Source organism: Amblyomma mixtum, chromosome 1, assembly GCF_055824585.1.
Source record: "Amblyomma mixtum isolate Tamu chromosome 1, ASM5582458v1, whole genome shotgun sequence".
Classification (NCBI taxonomy): Eukaryota; Metazoa; Arthropoda; class Arachnida; order Ixodida; family Ixodidae; genus Amblyomma; species Amblyomma mixtum.
Genome location: NC_143012.1, coordinates 39,631,056 through 39,653,963, shown reverse-complemented (window position 1 = coordinate 39,653,963; position 22,908 = coordinate 39,631,056). Strand labels below are relative to the sequence as shown.

The window sequence follows — 22,908 nt, the reverse complement described above, 5'->3', positions numbered from 1 at the left end:
AAAATAAAAGGGAAAAGCTACTATAGCGACCCACAGCAGGGGGAGCGGGCCCGGGAAGACTCCCCTGATCTCCCCTGGGAAGTAGCGGAGAGGATGGACATTCGATAGGTTGGGGCAACCAAAAGGAAATAAAAATAATAAGCCCCTGCCTGCACCACGTAGGAGAGCCTCCCATTGGTGAAGAGACTATTTTTTTCCCCTCCAGGGGGGCAAGAGTGCATTCCCAAAGAATATGGGTGCAAACCATGTAACGACAAATACTTATTACGAAAAAAAAAAAATCGAAAGCAACGATTAACGGATGACTGGAGAGCGATCCAATTTTCAGCGACGTTGAGAGCCCACACGCAAACTATGAGGATAATTGTCATTGTAATATCAGTAATTAACTAAATTCAATTATTAACTTTATTCACTGCGGTTAGCATGCATGTTTATATTGAAACCTTAGACATAGTGGCATTTTATGAGTATTGTATTTTGTAGAATTTTAGTAACGTGCCTGTTTCATAAGATATCCGTGTCTAAAGTTTCAGCCCCATCCGTCTATCACGCATGCGAGACCGCGGCACACGGCACGAAGCTCCTCCGTGGTGTGATGCGCTGCTGTTGCGTATGACGCTTCGACGGACTAAAAAGTGGAGTGACAGGCGACGGTCATTATACTTTCGCTCTTGGCCAGCAGTGCGGTAAAAAAAGGCAAGGAATGCGAGACAGAGAGGGCACTTTAATCATAAAACACTAAGGCTTCAGCCAGCATGCAAAAGCAATCCCACATCGGCGTTGTCGCTTGTGCGGATGTCTACATGCATACTGCTGAGAACGCCAAAATCTCACTTTCGCGTGAGCCATTCGGACCGAACAGCATACAGAAGGTCCGGTGAGTGACATCCTAGAACATATCACGAAACTTGTTGCCGATGGTTGTCACGGCGTGCTTCACTTTTTCCCACTGGTTGGTGAAGAAACGACTCGTCTTTTCCCAGAAAGATACGGGGACGTCGTTTGTGACGACCTCTGTCGTCGAACCATCAGTCGTCTTAATCACCGTACCATTAGGCCCGTTAACCCTGACTGATTCTAAAAAGGTCACGGGTTCGAATCCCGCTGGAAGATTGGAGACCAGCACCCCTGTGATGCCAGCCGGATATAGCCTGACGGTAGCCGAACCGCCAGCAGCGAAGAGATCGATGTGGTCCAGAGATTCTACGGAGGTTCCATTGTTGAGAAGGACCTCATAATTGCAGACGCCTTCGCTGGTGAGGGCGCACTTGGTCCCCAAGGTCTCGCCGTCGTCATTGCTCGTCACGTTGAGGTCGCAGAAGTCGGAGGCGTCTCCGGAGCCAGCGTCGGCCCTGAACCCCACCGAATACCTGACCGGAACAGCGGACACTGCGCTGAGCTGCGAATCACCGCAAGCGCGGAGGTTGTTTCCTCCGGTTAGGGACACTTGCAAGTCCAGGGCAAGAGTGTACGGTTCGCCGTGGAACTCCGGCTTGTACACGACCACAGCCACGGAAGCAGGCACGGGGATGGCCATGGTACCATAGTGACCACACAAAGAGTACACATGGTCCCCTGATGCATCGGCGTTGCTGTAGATGGCCACGGGACAACCGGGTATCTCGGCGTCGTTCACTGACCTGATGTCGTTTGCGATGACCAGCAGACCGGAGTGCTGTGGAGCCTCGAACGCGTAACGGCATTCCACGACGCTCTCGGTAGAGTTCACGTATTGTTGGATGAGGAGCTTGACGGTCGAGTCTTCAACGACAAAGTGTCCGGAACAGTCGGCCGCCGTCAGAGATCCGAAAACCAACGGAGTCCCGTGAACTAGGAGAGTCGACAGCAGCCACAGTAGGCGGAGTGATGGAGGCTGTCGCGGTGCGAGTTCCATACTTGTGTACGTTTTACGCCGAGCTGCTGCCTTCAGTTCAGAGACAGACGCTGTGAGCAATATCGAAAGCCACGTGGCGATGACTCTGTGCCAGCGAACAAGACTAGCACTGACAGATGGACAGCTGCGCGTGACGAATACAACAGCAGCATTGGAACTTCCAGTTGCTCTTCCTATTTAACTAATTTTTTTCTCATTGAAAGAGGTGTATGTGCTTAAGGGAAAGCATGTGCACGCAATGCCGAGGGAGTAGTAGTATTTGGAACACGTGTACATGGTCAGGTGTCTAACTAAAGGTAAAGTGCCGTAACCACGGTTCTCCAAACACGAGGAATGCGGCTCATATATTAAAAACCAACGTTTTGGCTTGACATTCAAAACTTTGTATATATTGCCACGTATCATTGTAGTGTTTGTTCGTTCACGCTCAAGGGTGCAGGAAAGGGTTGTTATCACTTTTGTTCGTGGCGCGAGAAGCGACCAGACTAATCTCGATTGATCGCAGCCATGAAGGGCTGCATCTAGGTTTTTCTAGATTACTGTAGATGATCTTGTCCTGTTATCTGGAAGTTTCCTTGCCGCCTTTAAATTGAGCGATGCCGCGAGCGGCGGACATTCGTAGTTCGACGACCGCCGAGCACGCCTGTTGCTTACGCCGCCGCCGAGTGATTCAGTTCTTTTGTGGGCGCAAGTCAGCCCAAATAAAGAGCTTCGTTTGAAAGTATTTCTGGTGTCTTCCTGACCGCTGGACTGCCGTCACTACAACGTGACATCTGGTGGAGGTGCTGGGTAGCCTTCCAGGTACCGGACAACCCCTGCAAGTCGTGATGCCAGCCCTTTGAGTTATTCACCGGAGGAACTGACTCCAGTCTACCACGCAGCCTTTGGAGCCTCCAGCCATGACTTACGCCGCAGCAGTGCGCCGTCCTGCACCTCGACGACGGGACCCAAGCCCCTATCGCCCTCAGCCGGCTGCGGTGGAGCGCCGCCTTTTCGCCCCAACTCGCCCGTCCTACGAGCGTCGCACACGGCCGAGGAAATGCGACGAGTGGAGAACACCCGACCAGTGCCGCCCGCTATGCTTCCACTGCGGCGAAGCCGGTCACATTCTCCGGTACTGCCCATACAGGAGAATGGGCATCCGAGGGTTCTCTTACGGCGCCCCACGACCCCGACCCGGCCAGCGACCAGCCGAAACGAAGAATTTTTGCGTCGGGAAGAAAGCTCATCGCCGAGCCGCCTGAGCGCAAGAACTAAGGTCCTCCATCGACGAAAACACAAGACCATACCTCAACTACGACGACAACACCGACGACGACAACACCGACGACGACAACACCGACGACGACAACACCGACGACGACAGCTCCGACGACGACAGCTCCGACGACGACGACACCGACGACGACGACGACGACGACGCGGCCAGACTTGAAGCTTTTACCGTTGCCCAGTGAAGTAACGTCGCAGTACGCCCACCGCAGCCTCACTACTCGACGAAGCCGAGATCGTACACCGAAGACAACGCGCAATGCGAAAACGCGAACAAGTGACCTTGTAGTTATGATCGACGATCACGCGGTTACTGCCTTGGTGGACACCGGAGCTGACTACTCCGTCATGAGTGGGCCACTCGCTGTCCGACTCAGGAAGGTAACAACAACTTGGGATGGCCCGCTGATCCGCACCGCAGGTGGTAACCTGATTACGCCGTCAGGACGCTGCACCGCGAGAGTTACTGTAAATGGGAGAACCTACGCGACAACCTTCCTGATCCTACAGCAATGCTCGCGAGACGTGATTTTAGGAATGGACTTCCTGAATGAACATCGGGCGATCATCGACCTTCGATCCAAGTCGATCAAGCTTTCCACGGACAAAGCCATATCTGCAGCGACGACAGCGACTCATCGCGTTGTCTTAAACGTCCTTGACGAAGTACTGAGCGTGCCGCCCCGATCAAGTGTCTTCGCCTGCATAGGTACTGGAGACGTCGAAACTGCCGAAGGCGTCGTCGAGGGGAACACCCAGTTACTCCTTGATCGAGGACTGGGCGTCGCAAGGGGAGTCGCCCAAATCCGAAATGGCCAAGCCCAGGTGCTGCTAACCAACTTCACCGAAGAATACCGGCATCTAAACAAAGGTACGACGATCGCTTTCCTCGACGAGCTGGCAGACATCAGAGACATATGTGCCCTACCCGACCAACCCCTAGAACCATCTAACCAAGCACATCAACCAACGTTTGATATCAACCCGGCATTACCACGGAGCAGACAAGAACAAATACGCAGTCTTCTTCAAAAGTACAGCGATTGCTTCTCATCAGCATCGAATGTGCGAAGAACCCAGCTTGCCAAGCACCGCATTGTCACAGACGAACACGCCCGACCACTGCGACAGAGCCCCTACCGCGTATCGCCGCTAGAACGCCAAGCTATTCGCAAGCAAGTTGAGGAAATGCTACGTGACGACGTCATCCAGCCATCAAGGAGCCCCTGGGCAGCACCAGTTGTCCTAGTGAAAAAGAAAGACGGCACCCTTCGCTTCTGCGTCGATTACCGCCGCCTGAACAGCATTACGAAGAAGGATGTCTACCCCCTCCCCCGCATCGACGACACACTGGATCGGCTATGCAACGCTAAGTACTTCTCATCGATGGACCTGAAGAGCGGCTACTGGCAAATTGAAGTCGACGAAAGAGATCGCGAGAAGACTGCGTTCATCACGCCAGACGGGCTCTTCGAGTTCAAGGTGATGCCATTCGGCCTCTGCTCTGCACCAGCGACGTTCCAGCGAGTAATGGATACGGTGCTCGCAGGCTTGAAGTGGCAGATTTGCCTCGTCTACTTAGATGACGTTGTTGTCTTCTCCTCAAACTTTGAAGACCACCTCAGAAGGCTTCGGATAGTGCTGGAAACAATCAAGTCTTCAGGCCTGACACTGAAACCAGAGAAGTGCCACTTCGCCTACGAGGAGTTGCTGTTCCTTGGTCACGTCGTAAGCAAGGATGGAGTTCGCCCAGACCCCCACAAGACGGCTGCGATCGCAGAGTTTCCACAGCCTAATGACAAGAAAGCTATACGCAGATTCCTTGGATTGTGCGCTTATTACCGGCGATTCGTCAAGAACTTTTCGCGCATCGCTGAACCTTTGACCCAACTTACCAAGGCTGACGTGCCTTTTAAATGGGAAAGGCCGCAAGAGGAAGCTTTCGACGAGCTGAAGCGCCGCTTACAGTCCCCTCCTGTGCTCGGGCACTTTGATGAAAACGCCGAAACCGAAGTTCATACCGATGCAAGCAGTGTGGGCTTAGGAGCGGTCCTCGTTCAGAAAAATGGCAGAGAGGAGAAAGTTATCGCGTACGCTAGCCGTTCACTGTCGAGAGCCGAAGCCAACTATTCGACGACAGAGAAAGAATGTCTCGCCATTATTTGGGCCACGTCGAAATTTCGCCCCTACCTGTACGGACGACCATTCAAGGTTGTGAGCGATCACCATGCTCTGTGCTGGCTAGCCAATTTGAAAGATCCCTCCGGCCGCCTTGCTCGTTGGAGCCTGCGCCTTCAAGAATTCGACATAACTGTAGTGTACAAATCTGGCCGCAAGCATTCCGACGCAGACTGCTTGTCGCGAGCCCCCGTCGACGCAGCACCGGAAGAGGAAGACGACGACGCTTTCTTAGGACCGGTAAGCGCGAGCAGTTTCGCGCAGCAGCAGCGCTCGGATCCTGAGTTGCAAAGCCTGGTTGATTATCTGCAAGGCAAGACCGCATCGCCTCCCCGAGGGTTCAAGCGCCAACTGTCGTCCTTCGTCCTTCACAATAATGTCCTTCTGAAGAAGAACTTCGCGCCCAACAGGACAGTGCATCTTCTTGTCGTGCCCAAAAATCTCAGGCAAGAAATTATGCAGGCATGTCATGATGAGCCGACTGCAGGGCATCTCGGGATTGCTCGCACGTTGCACCGCATCCAGGAGAAGTACTATTGGCCGCGGCTAGCTACCGACGTTTCGCATTACGTGAAAACGTGCCGTGAGTGTCAACGACGCAAAACGCCTCCGACTAGACCAGCCGGACTCCTGAACCCCATACCACCGCCAACTAAGCCCTTTCAGCAAATCGGGATGGACCTACTCGGCCCCTTTCCTACTTCATCATCAGGTAACAAGTGGATCATCGTGGCCACCGACTACATGACCCGCTACGCCGAAGCAAAAGCGTTGCCTAGTGGTACCGCAACAGAAGTTGCAAAATTTTTTGTCGAACAAATTCTCCTCCGACACGGCGCACCCGAAGTACTCATCACAGACAGAGGAACAGCATTTACAGCGGAACTGACGCAAGCCATTTTAAAGTACAGCCAGACAAGTCATCGGAGGACAACTGCCTATCATCCGCAAACCAACGGACTCACAGAGCGTCTGAACAAGACCATCGCAGACATGCTCTCCATGTTCATCGACGCCGAACACAAGACGTGGGACTCTATTCTGCCCTACGTGATCTTCGCCTATAATACTGCCACCCAGGAGACAACCAGGTTTACTCCATTCCAGCTGGTATACGGCAGGAAGCCCACAACAACACTCGACGCAATGCTCCCGCACGTTTCCGACGAAGACAACCTCGACGTCGCCGCCTACCTTCATCGCGCCGAGGAAGCCCGAAGACTTGCACGGCTTCGCATTCAAGACCAGCAGCACACCGACGCCCGACGCTACAATCTGCGCCGACGAGACACGCATTACAAGCCAGATGATCGGGTTTGGATATGGACGCCAGTTCGCCGCCGCGGATTGAGCGAAAAGTTGCTGCGACGCTACTTTGGCCCGTACAGGGTTCTCCGTCGCATCGGTGACCTCGACTATGAAGTCATCCCCGACGGCACGACAGCATCTCAGCGACGCCGCCCACGCCCGGAAGTCGTACATGTCGTACGCCTGAAGCCATATTATGAACGCTGAAGGACTCGAAGTTTCATTCTCCGTGTTTATTTTCATTTTAAAGCATCGAGACGATGCTTCTTTGGAAGGGGGGTAATGCCACGTATCATTGTAGTGTTTGTTCGTTCACGCTCAAGGGTGCAGTAAAGGGTTGTTATCACTTTTGTTCGTGGCGCGAGAAGCGACCAGACTAATCTCGATTGATCGCAGCCATGAAGGGCTGCATCTAGGTTTTTCTAGATTACTGTAGATGATCTTGTCCTGTTATCTGGAAGTTTCCTTGCCGCCTTTAAATTGAGCGATGCCGCGAGCGGCGGACATTCGTAGTTCGACGACCGCCGAGCACGCCTGTTGCTTACGCCGCCACCGAGTGATTCAGTTCTTTTGTGGGCGCAAGTCAGCCCAAATAAAGAGCTTCGTTTGAAAGTATTTCTGGTGTCTTCCTGACCGCTGGACTGCCGTCACTACAACGTGACAATATACTGCATTAGAAGCGCAATAAATACATCGAGAAAGAAACGTATGGCACACGTACCGTGAAAATAAAGCATTGCAAACAACCGGTGCGAAAATTCAAGACTGCTTTTCTTGAAATACGCACACTAGTATGCAAAAATTTTCGAAAGAAAAACATAATACGATAGAAATCTGGACAAGTCGGTAAGAGGTCACTGTAGACGGAACAGAAAGAAAATACTACGAAAGGCAAAAGAGGACACGGCGCTCCTCTTTGTGCCGTCTTCTTTTGTCTTTAGTAGTGTTTTCGCTCTGTTCCATCCAGTGAAGAAAGACCTAACCTGTTTATGGAACACACACATACGGCGCTCACCAGTCAAGCAAGGTCTGTGAACAACTCAAGAGGTTTTAGAACTGAGAAGAGCCACGCACATTTAACTTATTAATACTTTAGGCTTCATTCACTCTCGTCAATGCCATAGTATATAGGAGTTGTAATGTTCCTGTAGAGATAATATGCAATCGACCAGCTGAAACATGAAAAAATAAAATGAAAAACTGCAGCGCCGCGCTTCCCAAAAGAACGAAACAAATGGCCTCTTCTGTTCATGTAATCTAACTCACACACACACAAAAAAAAATACTAGAAATAGCTCACGAGCATACACGCAGAAACAGCTGCGAAACCAATCTCCGACGATTTTGAAGGCAAAGGTGAGGAAAACCGTTTCTCCCAGGTGTCAATAAACCAATAGGTCACATCCTGTACCATAGCGATGGGGTGGGGGGGGGGGGGGGGCACTTCGACGTCGTTATTATCAACAGTATCAGTAGAAGCTTCTATTGAGGAGCTAACGGAAGTGCCCGTTGCGTTTTCCATTGCGGTTTCAGTCGAATTCGCAACGTCCGTTGTGCTGTAGGAACTGCTCGAAGTGGCCTTTTCAGGGGGAACAATAGCGGGCGGCGGATCTAGTGAGGACAACGGTACAAATCCCACCGGAAGGTTAAAGACCAGGACTCTGGTGATTCCGGCTCGTAGTTGCAGACACAATCGCTGGTGACGATGGACTTGGTGCATGAAGTTCCGCCGTCAACTTTAGCCACCAAGTCAAGATTCTCATAAACCTGCTAGCGTGACAATGCAGACAGCGGGATGACAATGCATGCAGGGTGGGCACCGTCCCCCACCATGGAGGGAGGGAACTGCCCCTCTTTATCCGCCACTCCCTGCATTGTCACGCTAGCAGGCTTATGAGAATCGGCCCGACGCCACTGGCTGGAAGGGAGTCCTTTGACAGGGAAAAGAAGCTGCGTTCTTGAGTTGTATTCGACTATTGTTGTGCTACCATACTAAAACTTGGCGTTTCGGAACTGGCTCGGGGACAGCTTGCAGTACGGTGTGCAGCTTTAAATCGATTTAAGTGGTGAGGAGGGAGGGAGAAGGAAAAGCTCGTGGACGGGGAGATAAGTTGTTGGTCCTTAGGGGTTAAGGTAGTGAAGAAGTGGGACAGACATGAATTCGAGGGCAGTGATTGGTTGCACGAGGTGCGGGCCGCTTGCAGGCTCTGAAGCGGTTTGTGCGCAGTCTAGTGTTTTTAGCGTGCCGCGACTCAATTAGGAGAACATCTCGGTGGTTGCTTTCAGTTTTTGCGAAGCTGAGTTTGCGCTCGATATATTCCGAACGTCCGGCGACAGTACTGCGACCTTTCGGGAAGTTCCACAGCGATCTCCGCGAAGCTGTTTACCAGGCTTCGTTTTAGAGAAAATTCATACTTGCTTCTTGTTCATGTTTTGCAGGAAGCAGGGGAAAAAATTAGACAAAATTTGTGTCCCCCTTCACCCCATGCCTATTTGGCGGGTCACTGCCTCCTCTGCCCTCCCCCCCCCCCCCCCCCTTCTTTTCCGTGCGGACACCTGTATTTACAATAATTTCCCAGGCGACGTGGGCAGCTAAGATTACTCAAAAAAACTCATTTTGGCAATGAGAGGTAAGTTTTCGCGAATGCATAAAAAAAGCCAAACGAAGATAACTAGCCAGAAATGTATCGCATTCAAACGTAGCTTTCTGAAGAAAAGACCGGCAATTTTTTTTCTGTAATAAAACTCACAGATACAGAGCACGCCGCACAAAACGACGAAAGCCGGCGTAGAACTCCGTAGTCATTCGTATCTCAACCAAAAGGGCTTTAAACCCGCATTTTCACTATGATTAGAGGAAGCCATTTCAGCTCGTAGGTATGTTTATTAACGATGTTACCAATTACCAATTAGGGTCACGTTACCAAGTGAGGTCACGATCAGCGCCCCGGCCCATGGCAACAGAGCTCCAATACCCAGCGATGGCAGTCTCTGGCACCTGCAACGCCAGCTGCACTATTACGTCACGATATGTTAGAATGGAAGAACACCTTACTTATCTTGAAGTAGAAATGTTATAGCGCAAACAAAGACAAGGACAAGAGAGACTAAACACACACACAAGCGCTATAACATTTCTACTTCAAGATGAACTACCAACTCGCCCAACAGGAAGTTTTAATGAACCTTACTTATGAGCGCTACGCCCACGGCTACAAAATCTGCGAGCGTGACACATCGAGTCGGTAATTCATGACAGCAAGGAATACGACACAGCGCATCTGTTAGACATGGACGAAGAAAGACGAGGCACACAGCCAGGTGGAGTCCTGCCTTTTCATCGTCCTTGTCTAAGTTGCACTGTATTGTATTCACAGCCCTTACAAAATCTAAGCGCTGCAAACATCATACCCTTAATTACCACGCGCAAGGCGTTGAAGAGGCTTTCAAAAAAAAAGGCAAGGAATGCGAGTGAGAGGGCTCTTTAATGAAAAAAAAATAACTGATATTTCAGCCAGCATGTAAAAGCAATACCACATCGGGGCGTTGACGCTTGGGGGGGGGGGGGGGGGGGGGGTATACGTGCAAACTGCTGAGAACGCGGAAATCGAACTTCCGCGTCAATCGCAGCGACAGAACAGCACAGAATCACACATAAGGTCCGGCGAGGGACATCCTAGAACAAATCACGAAACCACTTTCCGAAGCTTTTGAAGGCATGCTTCACGTTTTTCCATGCATTGCTGAACACGCGACCCGTCTTCTTCCAGAAGGACACGGGAACGTCGACGGTGACGACCTCTATCGTCGAACCATCAGTCACGTTAATCATCGTACCATTAGTCCAGCTGGCGTTGCTAGAGACAACGATGAGTGGTTCTAAAAAGGTCACGGGTTCGAATCCCGCCGGAAGATTGGAGACCAGTACCCCTGTGATTCCAACCGGATGTAGCCTGACGGTAGCCGAAACACCAGCAGAGAAAAGATCGATGTGCTCCAGAGACTCCACCGAGGTACCATTGTAGAGAAGGACGTCGTAGCTGCAGTCGCCTTCGCTGGTGAGGACGCATTTGGTGCCCAAGGTCTCGCCGTCGTTTTCGCTCGTCACGTTGAGGTCGCAATAGTCCGAGGCGTCGCCGGAGCCAGCGTCGGCCCTGAACCCCACCGAATACCTGACCGGAACGGCGGACACTGCGCTGAGCTGCGAATCACCGCAAGCGCGGAGGTTGCTTCCTCCGGTTAGGGCCACTTGCAAGTCCAGGGTTAGGGTGTACGGTTCACCATTGAACTCCGGCTTGTACACGACCACAGCCACGGAAGAAGGTACGGGGATGGTCATGGTACCATAGTGACCGCACAAAGAGTATACAGGGTCCCCTGATGCATCGGCGTTGCTGTAGATGGCCGCGGGACAACCGGGTATCTCGGCGTCGTTCACTGACCTGATGTCGTTCGCGATGACCAGAAGACCGGAGTGCTGTGGAGCCTCGAACGTGTAACGACATTCCACGACGCTCTCGGTAGAGTTCACGTACTGCTGGATGAGGAGCTTGACGGTCGAATCCTCTACCACGAAGTGACCGGAACAGTCGGCTGCCGTCAGAGATCCGGAAACCAGCGGCGTCCCGTGAACTAGCAGAGTCGACAGCAGCCACAATAGGCGGAGTGACGGAGGCTGTCGCGTAGCGAGTCCCATGCTTGTGTACGTTTAGCGCCGCGCTGCTGCCTCCAATTCAGAGACAGACGCTATGAGCAATATCGAAAGTCACGTGGCGATGACTCTGTGCCAGCGGACAGGGCTGGCAGTATTGGACGCGCAGCTGTTCGTGGCGAATACCGCAACATTCGCAGCATTGGAAGCTCCAACCGCTCGTCCTTTTTAACTTTTTATTTTCTTTGCTGCATGGGCCGTCTGTGTTTCAGGGAAAGCATGTGCATTCAATGATGAGGAGCAGTCGTATTCGGAACTCGTGTGCATGGCTAGATGTCTAACTAAAGATAACGTGCCGTAATTACGCTTCTACAAATATGCGGATTGCGACTGAGATACTAAAGGACAAACGTTCTGGCTTGACATTCGTCCCTGTCCACATACTTGGTTAGGCAAAAGAAAATACGTTATATTTACCTCCAGAAAGAAGAGTGTCGTACACGTGCCGTGAAAATAAATCACAGCAACGAACCGCTGCAAAACGTCAAAACTGTTTTTCCTCAAACGCGCACTGAGCTGTAAAATATTTCGAAAGAAAAACCTAATACGATGGAGAGCTGGACAAGTCGGTAAAAGTTTATTGTAGATACATGGAACAGAGAGAAAACGCTGTGAAATACAAAAGAAGAGGACACGGCTGTCCTATATGTGTCGTCTTTTATATTTTGTAAAGTTTTCGCGCTGTTCTAAAAACAATGATGAAAAAAATAACTTTTTTATGAAGCATGTGCACTCATACGACGTTCACCTGTCAGGCACGGCCTGACAACACCCCAAGAGGTTTTAGAGCTTAGAAGAGCCACGCATATTCAGTATACTAAAACCCTGGGTTTCATTAACCATCGTCATCGTCACAGCATATAGGAGTTCAAATGCTACTGTTGAGGTAGTATGCAATCAACCGGCTCAAACATCAAGGAAAATAACAGCAATCTGCGGCGCCGCTTCAGAGAGAACGGTACAAATCGCCTCTTCTGTTCATGTAATCGAACTCACGAAAGAAAGTACGAGAAATAACTGACGAAGGTATATTTAGAACCAACCACGGAACCAATCTCCGACAGTTTTGAAGGCAGAGGTGATGGCGTTTGTAACCGTATTCCAGGTGTCAACAAACCAACTGGTCATCCTGTCCCATAGCGATGGCGGGGAGTCGACGACCACTGCGACGTCGTCATCACCAACTTTCTCCGTGGAAGTTCCTGTCGAGGAGCTTACGGAAGCGCCCGTTGCGGTTTCCATTGAGGTTACAGTTGAATTTGCAGTGCCCGTTGTGCTGAAGGAAGTGCTTGATGCGGCCTCTTCAGGGGGAACCATAGTGGGCGGTGATTCTAGTGAGGATAACGGTACAAATCCGGCCGGAAGATTGGAGACCAGGACTCCGGTGATCCCTGCCGGGTGTAGTCTTACCGTAGCTGCTCCACCAGAGGTGGACAGGTCTACAAGGTCCGCGGACTCCGCCATGCTTCCGTCGCTCAGAAGGACCTCGTAGTTGCAGACGCCTTCGCTGGTGAGGACGCACTTGGTGCCTAAAGTTTCTCCGACGTCTTTGCTCGTCACGTTGAGGTCGCAGAAGTCGGAGGCGTCTCCGGAGCCAGCGTCGGCCCTGAAGCCCACAGAATACCTGACCGGAACGGCGGACACTGCGCTGAGCCAGGAATCACCGCAGGCTCGTAGGTTGCTCCCTCCGGTTAGGACCACTTGCAAGTCCAGGGTTAGGGTGTATGGCTTGCCGTTGAACTCCGGCTTGTAAACGACCAGAGCCACGGAGGCGGGAACCGGGATAGTCAAGGTAGCGTAGTGACCGCATAAAGAATAAACCGGGTCCCCTGACGCTCCGACGTTGTTGTAGATGGCCACAGGGCATCCTGGTATCTCCGCGTCGTTCACGGCCCGGATGTCGTTGGCAATCACCAGCAGACCGGAGTGCTGCGGAGCCTCGAAGACGTAGCGGCACTCTACGACACTCTCGGTAGTATTCACGTACTGCTGAATGACGAGCTTTGCCGTCGAGTCCTCCAGTACGAAGTGCCCGGAACATCCTGCAGGCGTTTCGGACCCGAGGCTGAGCGCCGTTCCGTGGACCAGAAGGGCGAAGATCGGCCAGAATCGGCCGAATGACTGCTCAGTTACACGTGCCATACCTGTGTGCTGTCGCCAGCTTTGGCGCCGGGGCAGAAACAATGAACCGGAAGAAGTGAGCAATACCAGGTGGTTGCGTTTGCTGCGTGTGTGTGCAAGCGGAAGAGGCTGGAATGTCATGCAGAACTGCGGCAGCGCGCAGCTAATGACAGTATACCGAGGACTCAGACGTACAGGTGAATTTTCTTCATGTGTTTTTCATTTCCGGCCCGAAGCTTACGTATCTACTCGGGCTTTTAGCTGAAGCGAGACGGACTACGCTGCACAGATGTTTTCGGAAAGCTGAGCTGTTGGCGATAAGCAAAATTTAAAGCAGTACACTACGGCATGTATGCAGGTTGCCTACAGATGGTGCAACGCGAACATGAAGTTCCCTGTCAAATGAGACTGATGTATTACTGGATCGCAGACAGTTCTGCAGTCAGCCTGCGACTGTAAGAACACATCTTGTGGCAGAACACAAGAAATAATCGGTGGAAAGAGATGGTTACTGGCCATACACAGTGCAATGATTTGTCATGTGCTGTTCATATCATTTTTATTTCTCATCTCATGAATACATGCATCATTGAGGTCAGTTGCTCCAAATATGACATATGGCATACACGGACGTACAGCCTTTGTCAAAAGTTTGGAGCCCAGGGGGTTTGCTTCTGAGCTTCACTGTGTGGTTCGTGATGCATCTCCAGCGCTCCAAATTTCCTCTGGGTAAGAAGATTTCTGGTTCTGCCTCCTTCAATGGGTAGGACTTCCCAGAATGCTTCAGGAGTCCCACTGCAAGGCTAAGAAGTAAACCCCCTGGGCTCTAAACTTTTGACAAAGACTGTACCAAACAAAGCTCAAGAAATAATAAAAAATCATGAATGTGCAGAGGAGTTCTAGTAGAGCACGTACACTGCCATTCCGAAGCGCAAGGCGCACAAATGCCACAAGGTCTGCATGGGCGCGAACAGTGGTTCGTTGGGGCAGATCATGATAGTGACAGTAGAATGCACGATTCCAGAGTTCTCCAGTAGCGATTAAAGATAGCAAAAATTACACTCTCACACGTACAAAGTAAATGACTTAGTATAGTCGGATACAACTTAAGTCTGCAGTGAAGCTCCGCCCACACTCAGGACGGCCGCACAGAATTCCTCCATGACAAAAAAGTAGTCCGTTAAAACCTGACTTGTTACTGTCTTATTACAAGAAGCTAATCACATGAAAATGAATTATTAGCTCTATACTTTTGATACCTCGGTTTGTTTAATGTAGTCAAACGTTAAAAAGTTGATTTCATTAACTATCGTGATTGGCCAGCGGAGTAATATAGAACGCCGCGGACCGTGGCCCAGTGCCAGCAGCTTCTGTTATTTGAAGTTGTATCCTATTACAGTACGTAAATGAAACAGAAATATGTCTCGACGATTTGCTTTGTCTGAAAATTCAGTTTCGAACTGAACAAACAAGTCAAAAGCGGGCTTTAAGTGCATCAATCGGTGTGCCTTGCTCCTTGCGGTCAATCTTCAGGAAATACAAGACAGATGCATGCAAAAGCGGAAGCTATAACCCAAGCAGCACTGGAAATTGGCCCGATATTGGAAATGGCCAGTGTCACCCTGGTCATTTGTAGGACCGGATTTGCCAATACATTTCCAATACTGGGCCGATCAGCTGTGCTGCTGGGGATAGTTCTCTCAGAACCAGCTGTAAATCCATGTCTCAACGGTCTTCCAAGTAAACGTGACAGTGTAGTACATGGTTGTCCACGTCTCGCTGACCCAATGAGTCGTCTTCTGCCAGAAGGTCGTCGGACCGTAATCGATTATCAGGATGAGGTCATCATCGTCGTCGTCGTCGTCATCATCCCCGCCAACAGTGCTACCATTCGTGGTCGCGTTGTAATCAGTGGCATTCATCGTCGGCAACTCCGTCACGTTCATCGTCGCATTCGTAGCCAAGCTCACGAGATTGTCCGCCGGAACTTCTGTCAAAGTCTCGTTAGCATCTGCGGCGTCTGTTGGGCCGGTCGAACTCGGGACCGCTTCTTCGGGTGGGACCACCGGAGGCTCTAGCGAGGTTAAGGGAACAAATCCCGCCGGAAGACTGGATACTAGGACCCCAGTGATGCCCGCCGGGTGTAGTCTTACCGTAGCTGCTCCACCAGAGGTGGACAGGTCTACAAGGTCCGCGGACTCCGCTACACTTCCGTCGCTCAGAAGGACCTCGTAGTTGCAGTCGCCTTCGCTGGTGAGGACGCACTTAGTGCCCAAGGTCTCGCCGTCGTCTTTGCTCGTCACGTTGAGGTCGCAAAAGTCTGAGGCGTCTCCGGAGCCAGCGTCGGCCCTGAAGCCCACAGAATACCTGACCGGAACGGCGGACACTGCGCTGAGCCAGGAATCACCGCAAGCGCGGAGGTTGCTTCCTCCGGTCAGGGCCACTTGCAAGTCGATGGTTAGCGTGTATGGTTTACCGTTGAACTCAGGCTTGTAGACGACCAGACCCGTAGAAGCAGGCACCGGGATAGTCGTGGAGGCGTAGTGACCGCAAAGAGAATGCACCGGGTCCCCGGACGCCTCGGCATTGTTGTAAATGGACACAGGGCATCCTGGTATCTCCGCATCGTTCACGGCCCTGATGTCGTTGGCGATGATAAGCAGGCCAGATTTCTGCGGCGCCTCGAATATGTAGCGGCATTCCATGACGCTTTCGGTGGAGTTTACGTACTGCTGTATGACGAGCTTAACGGTTGAGTCTTCCACTACGAAGTGTCCGGAGCAGTCGCCCGTAGTATCGGAACCACGGACGAGAGGCGTTCCATGAATCAACAGAGCCAAGAGCACCCAGAAACGGGAGGGTGAGACAGATTGCTGCATTGTGGGCGCCATGCTTGCCTGCACACACCGCTACAACTGCCTGTGCAGAGGCAGCGCCGGGAGATGAGCCGTACAGGGTATCACGTGGTCCCTGCTCTTATGTGCGCGGGAAAGAGGCCGGCGTAGAGGGGAGCGCAGCTGTTCGACGGGGGATCGCAAATGGCCGTGGCTTCACAAACACGGATCGCGAGTTTTTGTTTCGCAGTTTGCTTTGCTTTATGTTCCCTCGAACTGCGACGTGTATACCTCTACGGCCCTGTGGTTGGAACTGCACATGCAGCAAGCACCGGTCAGGAACTCTGACTCGCAACACATGCTGCGCGTACAAAGAGAAACCAAACGGTAGAAAAAAATATAAGGTGACGGCACGTACGAGAGCTGTGCCGGCATGCCGCGTTTATAGAGTTCGCGCGTAAATTGTGAACTCCAGACATATCGAGATTCGTCACAAGGCCGCGGTATGCGGTGGACGCACGCGTCAACTTGTGCCCTAAAATGGGAACCAAATGTAAGCCGCAGAGGTAACGTGGCAGTTTTCTAGGCAGGGTATCAGTCATCGTGACGAAGCAGCTTTTAAAAACGCTGGTATGTACCCCGGGAACAAATTATGTACCACACCGCAACGGAGCCGGGGCCGTTGGTGGCATTGACAGTGATCGCTATGCGCTTTCCGACCGGGCTTTTGCGTAAATGCCACACACAACCGGCCTTACAGACTTCCACCATGTGCCAGAGGCATCGCATAACAGAACATTTTAAGATCAAGCAAAAAAAGAACGATAATCACGCACCTTCGCAATCTTTTCTTTTCACTGTTTTTAGCCATGCGCTCCTTTAAAGGGGCACCCAAGAGAACTTTGCTTAGGGCTCTACGATGCGCTTATTATAAGTTGCATAGAACACAATTAGACTTCTCTGTCATGCTCCGGACCTTTCACGTGCTTCTTTCTGAAGCACAAAAATAGAGTAAAGCTGAAATTTGGGCGAGTTGGTATCATCTTAGGGGGAACAGCGCAACGAAGGCGGGACACACAGAAGACAAACGCTTGTCTTCCGTGTGTCCCGCCTTCGTTGCGCTGTTCCCCTTAAGACAAAAATAGAGAACACGTCGGCTGATTGCATCGACGCTCGTGCGTGTACTGCACGTGTACTAACTAAGCCATTCAAAATGTAATTTGCATGTGAGGTTTAACGTCCCGAAACGATACATTGGCTACGAGGGACGCCGTAGTGGAGGGCTCTGGACTAATGTTGATCAACTGGGGGGTGTTTCACGTGCGCAAGGTGGTCTAGAGTTACCATAAGGCATCAAGAAGGCGGTTTTTGTGACAACGAATACTATACTCGAAACTTTCCAATCAGGATCTCGTAATAACGCGGCGAATGACAAAGCAAGTCACGTTAGAGCACGAGAAATTATCGCTTTTTTTTCTCATTATAAATGCATCGAAACATGCACATGAAGCATGGAAGCCTGTTTTAGAGGCTCAGTATATCATCATTTCTGCAAAAGTAACTGTACTACGTACGAAATCGTCGTGAATATGGACTTTTAAAACAAGTTCAAAATGCGAACGCATGGGCCCGTACAGCTCTGTGATGTTTACCTTTAGCGTACACGTCCATCACCTGTCGTCGGTCGCTGCGAGCGGCTATGCGGCTCAGATGCCCGATGAACTCCTCACTTTTAGCTGAACCATGGTTCTTCAAACGGCGGGCTTATCCGGCTGTCTAAGCGCCGGAGGCCGGAAGTACACGAAGCAAATGACGGCCGCAGGCGAAGTCTGCCGATTATGGCAGGTTTTGACTGACGGCTAGTGTGCCCAGGCTATGGCGCACGTCGCAGGATTGCAGCAAAAAAAAAGGATGCAACTAAAAACACTTGGAAAAAGGTGTTCGTAACCGACTGCCCCTAAAGCGAAAAAAAAAGAAAACTCCCAATGTCTTTAAACAGAGCCGGCTCAGAACATATATGGCAACGTTCGAGTTAATTGTCGTCCTCCTGGCGTCCTCGTGTCTATATTCCTCGGGCATCCAGGAATAGACGGAAGAAGGGAACAGGATTCAAAAAGAGCGTGTGAATACAGTGTGAAAAGATAAGGAAGCAACTTAATGAAAACAGTATATACAGTACACACGGCGTCCAAATCTTTTACACTTTAACGCTTTGACTTGAGCTGAATGCAGATCAATCAATCAATCAATCAATCAATCAATCAATCAATCAATCAATCAATCAATCAAATCAACCATCAATCATCAATCAATCAATCAATCAAATGTAGGCTGTCGTATAGTGGCCGACATACCAGTAATTAATGCGCTACATCGGTGTGGAATATAGCCTTCCGGTTTGCGGTAAAGAATATTGCTCATTCCGCCAATTAAGAAATATGCGCTATTTTTTCTTTCTCTTCAGTTAATATCTAGGTACATTATTATCCATGCGTTTCTTTTTTTTACATTTTATGGAAATAATCGATGTTTTTCATGCATGCCGAATTTTAATGCACAGTTCTCTATTAGATAGTACTGACAAGAGGTCCCTTTATCAGTCTTTGACTCTTACTGACAAGAAGTCACCCTACAGCTTTTGACTCTTGGAACTCTTTCTGTATTTTAAACTTTCATTGTACTACCTAGGTTTCAACAAAACCTTTCCAAACATTCAACTTACAAATCCTTCGCACTGTATCCCGCATTATGCACGTGCGGAACAATATGGTAAACTATACGGTGTCGCGGCTCGCGGCACAATACAGTTGACTGTTACCCGCCCTTGGCATCACGATGGACTATCTATGAGGAACACTATATACGTGGCGGCGTTCTTGACGTATACTGCGATTGTTCGTGGTGACCGCGTTCTAGCGCTTCGAGATGCTATACACTGGTTCCCGCGGATGTCAGAAAACAGGAATTTACGGGCCTTAGAATATGTTGCAGCCTCGGCGACGAGAAGCCGCTATACTCTGACAGTCGACGGGCGAAGCACGGGCGGTCGACAGACGTTGAACGGTTTATGAGAGGAAGAAGAGTGGTTGGCGGCTTTGGCGCACGTCAATAGAGGTTCTCGACGAACCACGCATAGGAAGCATGCACACAAGTCACCGACAACTCGGCTGCATAGAACGGGGTTAAATGCGATCAAACGAATAGATAGCAATACAGTTCAGATGGCCTGTACGGTTCTTTCACGTTAGCTGTGGCCGAAACGAAATAATAAAGAGAAATAGCAGAATACGGTGGGAAACCCTGTGTCTCTTAGCTGACACAGTATACATAGGTTTATTCGTTTTCGGGTTTTATATTTTTTCAAATTCGGGGGATAAAATCGGGCGCTATTTTTCGGCTTGATAATAGGGGAGAAATTGGTTTTTCAGGGAAAAACTGCGAAATTCGGGTTTTATCGGGTTAAATTTGGAAACTAATAATTTATTCGATTTGCTCTATCCGGTGGGTAACAATTAGGACTATATTTTGGGCTGCTTTCAAGAAAGTATTGCAAAATTTGGCGTTTCTTTGGTAATTAATTATTACTCGCAGTGAGAGGCAACGGTCAGTTTTGAGAAAAAAAAAACATTTTATTCACGAGGGCTAGTCATCGAAGTTCTACACGTCCTTATTAACATGCATGGTCATCTGCATGCGCAACATCTCGGTTTCCATCCGAGACCTGTCTGGTCTCTGCAGGTACCTTAGCTGAGAGAACGCTCGCTCAACGTCACAGCTGCCATTAGCTAGGCACAACAATGACAACGCTGTATTTGCTAGTCTTGGGTAACGCACAGTTGCGTCGTTCCAATAGTCCACCACTTCAACACCTTCAATTGTGGGGCTTGCTTCAAGCAAGTACTGGTTAAACTCTTCGCGAAGTGAGCCTACATCGTCCATTACGGAAATAAAGAGAGGTCGGTATACTCATCAAACGACTGACTCAGCAGCCGCTTCTGGAACGGATCGAGTACGGCTACACCACTGTAGTACGGCTCCCAGTTTCCACAATGTCAACTGGTTTTCTTCTTTGTCCGAGACGTTCCGTTTCAAAGTGCAGTCCCATTTTGTGGAGATTTCGGCGCTGTCTTGTCTGTCTGCCGGCCGCCTTGGCCGCCTCTCGCCTGCGCGCCAACTGGAGGCACAGCAATTCCGTGGGCACAATTGTTTCAGAAATCGGGAAAAATCGGGTTTTACCCGAAAACGAACCCTAAGTATACAGTACTTAACTGGATTGGGCTAACGGGAGCTGTGAAGCAGACAACAGAAGCACGCACACTGTAAATACAAATTAGTCTATACGGGAGTAAAAAGGGAGCAAGTTGTCCTGTAACGCCCTCCGTTTTAATGGCAGGGTATGGTGCCCAAGCCTTGGGGTAGATTTTTATCATTAAGAATACAGAATATTTAGGACTTGCAACAAGGAGAAACTCTCTTCAAAACATGCAGAGTTCTAGAAAGTATGAAGATTTTAACCAAGGTTATAGCCTCCGTTATTTGCTGACCTCGAAACCTCCGATGCACCGTTTAAAAGCCTCCTTACAATGATAGCTGCTCCACGTTGGAAATATCCCTCCGTTGCCTAGAGTAATGTTAAGTTTATTTAGTGACCAAAACCTACTCCGGGACCGGAGCATGTAAACCCTGCCCCTAAAGTAGAGTACGCTAGAGGACAGGTTACTAACTTTTTACTCCCATATATAGGCTGATTCGAGCTTAGAGTGCACAAAAAGTGGTCTTTAAGGTACTCTGAGGAAACCTTACGCAATAAATGTTTTCAGTCAATATTGATTCTGCGGCTCCTTGTGGCAGTGTTAACGGTTGTCCGGGAGCAAAAGACTCATTTATCGGCGAGAAAATTGCATTTAAAAATCTCCCTTCCAGTCGATCGAAACTCGCGACGTGCCTACCGAAAAAAGATGGATGCCACCGTTTTGAATTGAATGACATGTGTATCGTAGCCTCCGAGATCTGAGGGTAACCGTCGACTTTTACTTGCGAAATTGGCCGGTGATGGCGACATGAGGACTTCTTTTTTGGTCTTTGGTAGCTAATGAAAGCTTCGTTTTCAGTTACTGTTGTCTCTGTGATTACAAAGCGGCAATCTATCGATCCAGGTAAACTTCTTTTAATCGTCAGTGTCCCTTTAGCACGTGCTTTGCGCAGTTGGCATACTATACAAAAGAAATAAACTAATTGTACTCACACTAGTTTCTTTTGAATACTAATACGCTGGATAGGAGTCTTCATAAGTGAAATTCATGCAGAATCTGTAGGAAGTGTACAGTGAAGAGTACATACGCTGCATGGACAGGACAGGGTTAATTAGAGAGATATGGGAGAGGTCTTTGCCCTGCAGTGGGCTGCTGCTGCTGGTGATGATGTACTCTTCGGAGCACGAATCTTTATTGCGGTGACGTGCTTTTCGATTGATTCATAGATCATTAAATATACGCCGAAAGCAACACTGTAAAGTAGAACGCACGCCGCAGATTAGGGCTCCGATGGTATTGGGTTTAGGGGGGTTTAACGTCCCAAAGCGACTCAGGCTATGAGGGACGCCGTAGTGGAGGGCTCCGGTAATTTCGACCACCTGGGGTTCTTCAACGTTCACTGACGTCGCACAGTATACACGGGCCTCTTTAATTTCGCCTCCATCGAAATTAGACCGCAACGGCCGGGATCGAACCCGCGTCTTTCATGTCAGCAGCCGAGCGCCATAACCACTGAGCACCGCGGCGGCTGATTAAGGCTCCGAATTAGCACCGACTTCCTCAGGCTCTTTAAGCACCGAAATCTTAGCAGACGGATGCTTCTGCGCTACATTTCCATTGAAATACAGCCGCCGTGGCCTTGATCGAAGGTGACCTGGGCTCAGCAGCGAATGCCTCAGCTATCTGAGCGACCGAGGCTTTTTGAAGCGCGCAGTTGCAAACGTGAGCAGGTAGAAGACGTCACTTTTCCGAGGGGCGTCTTCAGAGAAGGATGTAGGCGTTTGTCCTATCCTGACCCTGTCAGCCTCCTCGCCGGTACCTTGCGAGGTGTCGTTACGTAAGTGCAGCTGTTACGAAGCGAATGCGTAAGTAAACCGTTCAGAGAGCTAGGTGGCAAGTGAGAAATGCACCCTGTTACTCATGCTGTCGCAAGCCGTGGATGAGCAGTGGCGGACTTATGCACAGACAGCGCAACGTATGCCAGACGCGCGGCATGATTTTGCCAGCAAATGCAACCTTGAACCTATACCGACGTCACTTACTGAGGCAAGCGTACGCGTACAGCGCAGAACGTTACCTTAGTTGTGCTGTGTGCCTTAACAGGCCGACGAAACCGAAAATTTCTACCCTGAGAAATCGCCGCGATCCTAGCGGCTGGAAGGTGAACTATGGAAATGGCGATGTGCACGAAACAGCTATACGGGGCTGAAACTTAGACGTTACAGGAAAGGTGTGAAAGGCTAATGAAAGGCGTGAAATCCTTACAGCGATAAATTCCTTACAGCGAAGATATATATATAGAAAGGAAAGATGGAAGAACATGGCCTATATGGC

At 50.2% G+C, this 22,908-nt stretch overlaps 5 protein-coding genes across 5 annotated transcripts in view; 1 reads left to right on the top strand and 4 right to left on the bottom strand.

Moving 5' to 3' along the window:
- LOC149366094 (UDP-glucose 4-epimerase-like) overlaps window positions 1–22,908 on the top strand; it is a 73,005-nt gene that overhangs the window by 24,899 nt on the left and 25,198 nt on the right. The gene's annotated exons all lie outside the window — the stretch shown is intronic.
- Window positions 893–1,897, bottom strand: LOC149366098 (uncharacterized). The gene has a single exon (XM_089551291.1). It carries the CDS (start codon window positions 1,895–1,897, stop codon window positions 893–895), a length of 1,005 nt encoding a protein of 334 aa, XP_089407417.1.
- LOC149366097 (uncharacterized) lies at window positions 10,238–11,595 on the bottom strand. Its single transcript, XM_089548478.1, has one exon. The coding sequence runs from the start codon at window positions 11,349–11,351 to the stop codon at window positions 10,332–10,334; it is 1,020 nt and encodes a 339-aa protein (XP_089404604.1). The 5' UTR covers window positions 11,352–11,595; the 3' UTR covers window positions 10,238–10,331.
- On the bottom strand, window positions 12,039–13,915 carry LOC149366096 (uncharacterized). The gene has a single exon (XM_089548454.1). It carries the CDS (start codon window positions 13,626–13,628, stop codon window positions 12,399–12,401), a length of 1,230 nt encoding a protein of 409 aa, XP_089404580.1. The 5' UTR covers window positions 13,629–13,915; the 3' UTR covers window positions 12,039–12,398.
- LOC149366095 (uncharacterized) lies at window positions 14,030–16,688 on the bottom strand. The gene has a single exon (XM_089548467.1). The coding sequence runs from the start codon at window positions 16,376–16,378 to the stop codon at window positions 15,188–15,190; it is 1,191 nt and encodes a 396-aa protein (XP_089404593.1). The 5' UTR covers window positions 16,379–16,688; the 3' UTR covers window positions 14,030–15,187.

Excerpts from the sequence above, each read along its gene's own strand:
- LOC149366098 (XM_089551291.1), bottom strand. The coding sequence starts at position 1,897 with ATGGAACTCGCACCGCGACAGCCTCCATCACTCCGCCTACTGTGGCTG.
- LOC149366097 (XM_089548478.1), bottom strand. The coding sequence starts at position 11,351 with ATGGGACTCGCTACGCGACAGCCTCCGTCACTCCGCCTATTGTGGCTG.
- LOC149366096 (XM_089548454.1), bottom strand. The coding sequence starts at position 13,628 with ATGACATTCCAGCCTCTTCCGCTTGCACACACACGCAGCAAACGCAAC.
- LOC149366095 (XM_089548467.1), bottom strand. The coding sequence starts at position 16,378 with ATGGCGCCCACAATGCAGCAATCTGTCTCACCCTCCCGTTTCTGGGTG.